Raw genomic sequence first — 7,452 nt, forward strand, 5'->3', positions numbered from 1 at the left:
ATTTTAAGAGATTTTTTAAAATACAACTTAAATCTTTTTAAACCTTTATTTAAAAGACACAAGTAATATATAAATGATTTTTAGTGTATTTAGGGAAAAAAAAGAAAGAACACATAAGAAAATGGGGAAAGGGCATGTTTACCATTGTTTCACATCCTTCTATTTACATGTTTTAATTGTTTGGGAACAGAGGATTTTTTTAGTTGTTAAAGTTTATCATGAAAACTCTAAGCCTATAATTGCTTAACATATGTATAATTTCTGCTGTATGTCAACAGTATGTGGTCACATTGTCCTCATCATGATGTACCATACATTTTCAGTAGGAGACATATATTGAAGAAAGAAGGCAGGTCAAACACACACACAAAGACACACTGTGTCTATAAAGTCATGCTGTTGTAAGTTGTCTAGAACAAGGTCTGACATTGTCCAAATAACCACAGACTACTCAGGAAAAACTCCTCACCCATGCCATGGACACTGGTGCACACCCGGTGTCACACATGCTGTTTTTTGCACCTTTCTTTGAAATCACCCCAGATATTTGGTTCTTTTATTTAACCACAGAACTTCTGCACATTTGAGATGAGCTCATGCACAGAGAACTCAGTGACATCTGATTTATGGAATAATCCAGTCTCGGGTTACATTTTTGGACACAACGACAGTGTTAAGTGACGATGGTTATGCATGAGCCCATGTGGGCAAATTGATCATGGTGGGATATTTGTTTCTCTGTTTGGCCTTGACCCTCACACAGTCAGAGATCTTAAAGTTTCAAACTTATCAATAATTCTTTAACTTATTTAGATACAAAATGGTTTGTGACAACCCATCCTTATTTTGACAATTAAACTTTTGGAAACTACTTGTTTTATACCCAATCGTGACACCCTCACCTTTTACCAATAAGTGTGATGAATCTTCCAGAACAATGGTACTTGTATAGCCTATAAATGTCTTCTTTGCTTCTCTCCCAACTTTCTTTAATGTGCAGCCAGCATCAAACTCTGGATTTGTTTGTTTTCAAAATAAGTTGACCGGAAAAGTCACTAAGAATAATTTCCTTTTGTCTTTGAGTAAAAGTTCAAGCAAAATGATCAAGTCAGATTTAATCAACCACCATGGTTCTTTTCTTTTTTTTTTTTTTTTTTTTTTTTTTTTTAAATCAAAAAGAAAAAGGTATTTAGGTTTTAAAAATCTTGCAATTTATTTCAAAACATCAGCTAATTAAAAACAATAGCACAATAGAAACCTTCTCATGGGGTAACCAGCCCTTTCTCAGATTACTGAACACATCAGCGGAAAGTCATCACTCCTGGAGGTAAGATTGCAGCACCATCAGAACACAAGCACTAAACAAGTCCATCCACATTATGGCAGCTGAGATAAAGGAAAGCCTTCAACTATCCTGTTGCCTCCCTTTATTACAACCGAAAAGCTACTTGGTTCCATACATCCTGTGGAAAAAGCCAGTTTCAGTCGTAGTTCCAGGTCAGGCCAGACAGGTTCTTTTCTCTGGCCCCACCTTGAATCTCATGAGGCCTTGCGGTACTTGCACTGGATCCACACCCTGTACATGGTGAGCTGTTTCCCTCTGTTCACCTGTAGCCGTCTGTCCACAAGGTTCTGTACTTTCTCCAGCCCAGCCTTAGTGAACAACTCATGAAGCTCATCTTAAAGAAAAAGAACCAGAGAAAAATATGTTTAGGCACACGATTCAAAGAAGGAATCTGCAATATAGTCTCTATAAGACCTTACTGAATGAGCCTCATTTTACCCTGAGTAAAGAAATATACTCGTGTTCCGTCACCTCGGACATAAAAGTTTTCTGAAAGACATCTCCCTGAAAGAAATTAGGACACATATTATGATGAAACACATGGCAATCATTAAATAAACATGTATTAATTTATACACTGCCTTTTAAACTTGATTATGACTTCAATATGGCATAAATACCCCAAGTTTTACTAACAAGTAGATCTCAGAGAAAAGTATATTCATAATAGTCCTTTCTGAGCCTGGATTTAAGCTGGATTTCAGCCTGAACCAACCTTTTTTGAAGCGGAGTTGTGCCATATCATAGCGCCCATAGTCCCTGAGAAGCATCGTCCCGCCAGGCTTCAGCAGGCGTGCCAATCTACTGATGGATGACTGCATCCTGAGACAGGAAAGGGGGACACTTTTACACAAGGACCATTGTATATAGTACGTTGTATACAAATGAAATCAGGAGAAGAAAGAAGGCAAAGAAAGAAGTTCATACTTGTCGGGATGCAGTGCTGAGAGCACAAAGATTAGCACTACAACATCAAGGGTTCCATCAGGGACAGGGTAATTGGCTTCTACCTCACTCGAGTCGTGAACAAAGGCAAAGCAGCGCTCAGGGTCGTACTCTGGGTTAGTCTGATGACAAGAGAAAAATCTTAATTCATAAGTGCGCTCACAAGCCAAAAGGTGAGTACACGCCACCCTCTGATGATCTCCAACATCTCACCTTGACTAATTCCACGGCAGTGCTGGAGAAATCACAGCCGTAAACGAAGAGTCCGGGGTCACTGCAAAGGCAGAGCTGCAGTTATAGACATCAGAGGAGTAGAAGAGGCTTTTGGAAACATGACTTTAAACTTCAGAATGTTACCGTCTTGTATGGTCTTACTTGTTGGTCTTCAGTATTGGGAAAACTGTGTTCCCCACACCACAGCCAACCTGTGCAGAACACAATTCATATATAATTCTTCTAGTTTTTTGGGGTTTTTTTACACTACATTCCTCTCCTCATAACACATATGAAAAGTGTTTCAAGGGACAATAACAATTACAAAAATAACTACAATTTTTGCACCATTATCAGGGATGCACTACTGTCTTTATGGCTTCACATCTCTCAGCTCGATCAGGAGAGACAAACAGCTAAAATCATTTGACTTTTTATTGTTTATGGAATATTTAAAGACAATTTACACTTGAGTGTAACCTGTTAATCTTCTTTCAGGAAATTGTTTAACCAACATCTGAAGCTGATTAATGCACACTATAAAGGAACTAGTTCACCTCATTCAAGCCAGTGCAGCGGTCCATTAGAAATCATGCAATCTTAAGAATCTTTAAGAAGAAATTATATAAGTTTTTATAAACATGTCGGCTTTCACTGAATTCTGTTAACGGAAGCAGAAAAAACAACAACATTCAAATAAAAACCCTGTGAAGTGGAATACACTTTACTTTAAATGTGTGCGGTGGAAAATTGGGCTGACTTGCTTCCAGAATTATTTCTCACCTCCAGAATGCGATATGTGGCAGAAGAGCCAGGAAAGTCACAGCTGTCAGGAGACGAAGCTGCAAAATCCCTGCGCTGTTTTGGATCCAGCTGCTGTTCGTCGTCTCGGCCCGACACATCTGAATGCGATTCATGGCCACACTGTGGAGCCAACTCTGGGAACTCCGTGAATAGCCAGTGGCGGTCTTTGAAAAAACGATTCTCATGGATTGTGTAAAACCCATTCCAGTATTCATTGGCCCGGCTATCGTATTCCTCTGTTTGAAAAAATAAGACAGTAAAGGGAGTTAAAGGGATAACATTGTCCATTTTGTACACATACAGCTTGATGCATTAAGTCCTTGTGGGCTATCTACGGTATTAAAAATCAACGACACAATTTCTGCCCCCTAATTACACACATTTACTCAGAGAAAATGAATGCAAACGCAACACTGTTGATGCTTCCCTCCTGATTAGAAGCAGTTATACCTCTGTTACCAAGTCATATAGGGAGATATATTTTCATGAGCCATGTGATACACAGCCTTAATGCCACCTTGTTTCTCTGAAGGTAGAGGCTGACTGTTTTCCAAGACTTTCTTCTTCGCAGCTTCTTCTTGTTCATCAGTCCACTCCACATTGTCCCTGTTGACCACACAACACTGTTAACCAAAGTGGTAAACAGCCAACACCTGATATTTAAAAACATATCTAGGGGAAAAGCTGTCTTTTAGCAAACAGAAAATAATTGAATTAGTGGCATGTAATGGCTTCCACGTGTAGTCATTACTGGAAACAATCAGCTATGCAAAAACACGTACATTAAATGAAATTGAGTTGAATTGAATTGCAGAAGTGTGACTTAATTTTAAAGTTAAGGACAATATCCCATCCTGGAGATGCAGGTGAACATATGTAAGCCCGTTTAGGGCGCTGGTACCGACCACGCGTTGTGCTGGAAGACCTGTCGCGGGTCTGTCAGGAAACGTGTCCCGAATTGAGGTCTCTTTGTGTCTCCGGTGGATGAATCTGACAGAACCAGTCCTGTTTCCATGCTGCATCCCTCCACTCCGTCCACGGTACTGAGCGCCGCCATGATGGATCTGAGCAACGGAGGAAGGGCCGGATGTTTAATATCGATTTTTTACAGCATCAAAATCAGACTTTGAATTTGAAAAACCAAGAGTGGAAAAAGAAAATTCAGTGGAAAAAAATTCAACTTCATAAAATTCAGTGGAAAAAGAACCAGACTCAACATCCGGGTAAACAGGGAGAAGCAATCGATCCCTGTCTCAATTCATCAGATCAGCTCAATGATATTGAGTAATATCTATTACTCAATTTTACTAACGCAAATGGCAAATAAAGTAAACTCACTCACCGAAGCACCATCACCCGCGTTGGTGGACATGGCTGATCTGTCCAATGGAGCGTAACTTCATTGGCTGCCGTTGGATGAATTGAGAAAGGGATCTATTGCTTCTCCCTGTTTATCCGGATGTTAAGTCTGGCTCTTTTTCCACTGAATTTTTTGAAGTTGAATTTTTTTCCACTGAATTTTTTTTTTCCACTGTTGGTTTTTCAAATTCAAAGTCTGATTTTCATGCTGTAAAAATATTAGAAATTCACATTCAAACTCTGATGGCACAGAAAACTTCCATAAATTCCACTTTGCCTAAACTTTCTGGTGGATTAAAACTAATAGAACTGATTAATTTGGAACAGTTACTTGAATATTCCTAATTAGTAATAACCTTTGAAAGTATTCCACCTAATTCTAAAACAAAACTAAAGTAAATTTGTGATTAACGGAATGATGACATATATATTTTGAGTTAAGATAAAGATTCCTACCTCTTAAGCAAATAAACTATTTGAAAACCTGCTTGCATAAGTTGTAAAAAGTTTTACAGTCTTACAAAAAGGCAAAAGAGGCAAATACAGTTGTTTTTCTCAGAGATACATGGTTCTCACAGGACAAAGATGTCAAGCACATGATAATATTATATAAAATGATGTACTGATGTAATTAAGGTGACTGAAAGTTGTTTTAAGGAGACAAAAAAGCTCATTCTTAAACATATAGAAAAAAAAGCAACATATACATTGATGCAGCAGTAATACTCAAATACAAAAACACCACGTCATGTAAAACACTACCAGGATCCATTTTACTGCACAGCGATAGAGTAATTTTACTACGTGTACTGGCAGTAAATTGATATGCATCCTTTTCCGGTGGTAGAATCATTTTTCCACAATGAATTAACATACCTTAAGCAAAAGATCTGAGTACTTCCAGAAGACAAACTTGAGGGCTTCACTTTTACACATGTGCTGTATCATTTGCACTGCACACCAGAGGGAGACATTTACAACCATTCATTTTGATGTCAGTCAGACATGAGAAAAATGCGTTTGCTGTTTATACAAGTCTTGTGAATTCTAGACTGGATCCATGCTGGAACAGCAACTATTTTGTTAAACACTACAGGTCTTTGTATAAAGTAACTAAGTATTGTAACTTCTTGGGCCTAATAGCTTTTTATATGTAACTTTGAGGATAAGATTAGTCACTTTTAAAAGTACATTGCTGAAGACAGTTCAGTTACTAATTTACATTCATTTTCTGAGAAAAACTACACTTTAGTGTAAATATTAAAAAATTAGAGCAGCAGGGTTTTTTTTTAAATTTATTGAAAATAAATGAAGATGACTATCAAGTTATATAGCATTTTACCACCTCCTGTTACTGCAGATAAAGAAATAACATTTACAAAAAAATTGACATGTGATGTTTAGCAGAAGACAAAAGAAATGCCACATGATTGAACATGTCAGCTTAATGCTGGGAAACCTTCATTATCAGAGTAATTAAACATTGATCGAAATGATCTGAAATCGGTTTTTACACTGCCCAATATAATCATGTGCAAGTTCAGAAAAAAAAAGGGAAAAATTGAAAATGATAATCTATATACAGAAATACCACGAAACACAGACTGTGGTTGGCAAAGTGGCACTTCCTGTAACTTAGACATGTTTAAAGTACTGTGTCGTGCCGTGTAAAGAGAAGTCTAAAGTTTTACAACCACAATCAGCATCAGATATAGAGTACAGAGAAAAGTGTGTGCAAACAAAGTCGACTACAGCCCACCATCATGGAACAGGATATTTTGTCATATCATGCAGCTATGATGCAGTGTTAAGAGAATGCAAAGAAAGAAATGCATATTTCAGTGAACAATCACATTTTTTTTACCTACAATATTAGAAAACCCTGCTTCAAATGTGTTAGCAAAAGAATTATATATTGATATCTATTTTATTTTTGTACTTATTCTTTGTGTTTGCATTAAGAAAATGTCAGAGTATCTATTTTAGTACTAAGTCGAGCAGCTGGCTGTTTGCATGGATAAAGTTGGCAGGAAGGTCAAATGACGCAGTTTAGTTTCATGCTGAAGTCACACAGGACATCACAAACATTTATTGAAATCTTCAACCACAATTTACATTTAGCCTGTAACATTAAATAGACTTAAACTATTTTGGTTCTCACAAGTCACTTATTGCTTTCGTTCTGAAATATGAATCTCAAACAGCTTCTGGTGTTTGATTTTAATAAGTGCTAAAAGCAGATTTTGGAAAGGAACCCAAAGATGACAAAAAAGTTGGTGAAGCAAGGTATAATTAATATTTATGCATTTGCCTTTGTAACAGATTCTCTGAAATGTATTGGTAAATCTGCAGACCACATCCTGAGAAAGAATTGCAAAACCACCCTCACCCCCCTAAAGTCTGTTCACATACAAAAATAAAGAGTGAGACATTGTCCAATGAATATCTGAAACAAATAAAACTATCTCAACTATCTGAAAACTTTTGTAAAAAATTTAAACGCAAAATAAAGTTTTGATTTTATCATATTAAAAAAGATGTCCCAAAAGTGGGAAATTTGTGCAAACTTCCTTTTCAGTCATAGACTCAGTCCTATTCAGCATGGACAGATCGTCTTTCTGGAGATATATTCTGTTTGTAGTTTTTCTCTTTAAAATACCACAGAAGCGTTCAAATAAATTGAAGTCATTCAACTTGTCCAAGTCAAAATCTTACTGTTTGATTTTGGCAGGGGTCATGCTAGAATATTCCACATCTGCAAAGCCTCTGAAGACCGGAGGTAAAAC

General features: G+C 37.1%; 1 protein-coding gene across 1 annotated transcript; it reads right to left on the reverse strand.

Annotated features, from left to right (window-relative positions):
• Window positions 1-92: 92 nt before the first annotated feature.
• mettl2a (methyltransferase 2A, methylcytidine) lies at window positions 93-4,523 on the reverse strand. The gene is made up of 9 exons (XM_075453586.1): window positions 4,213-4,523; window positions 3,825-3,913; window positions 3,287-3,543; window positions 2,666-2,715; window positions 2,504-2,564; window positions 2,273-2,412; window positions 2,061-2,167; window positions 1,784-1,849; window positions 93-1,679 (listed from the first exon to the last, which is right to left on the reverse strand). Exons 1-9 carry the CDS (start codon window positions 4,362-4,364, stop codon window positions 1,540-1,542), a joined length of 1,062 nt encoding a protein of 353 aa, XP_075309701.1. The 5' UTR covers window positions 4,365-4,523; the 3' UTR covers window positions 93-1,539.
• Window positions 4,524-7,452: the final 2,929 nt, after the last annotated feature.

Source organism: Odontesthes bonariensis, chromosome 21 (genome assembly GCF_027942865.1).
Source record: "Odontesthes bonariensis isolate fOdoBon6 chromosome 21, fOdoBon6.hap1, whole genome shotgun sequence".
NCBI classification, from domain to species: Eukaryota; Metazoa; Chordata; class Actinopteri; order Atheriniformes; family Atherinopsidae; genus Odontesthes; species Odontesthes bonariensis.

What these genes read in the sequence shown, in the direction of transcription:
- mettl2a (XM_075453586.1), bottom strand. Translation starts at nt 4,364, where the DNA reads ATGGCGGCGCTCAGTACCGTGGACGGAGTGGAGGGATGCAGCATGGAA. An exon ending in GTCTTCCAGCACAACGCGTG is followed by an intron (nt 3,914 to 4,212) that starts GTCGGTACCAGC and finishes TGTGGTCAACAG; the next exon opens with GGACAATGTGGAGTGGACTG. An exon ending in CTGCCGTGGAATTAGTCAAG is followed by an intron (nt 2,413 to 2,503) that starts GTGAGATGTTGG and finishes TCTTGTCATCAG; the next exon opens with ACTAACCCAGAGTACGACCC.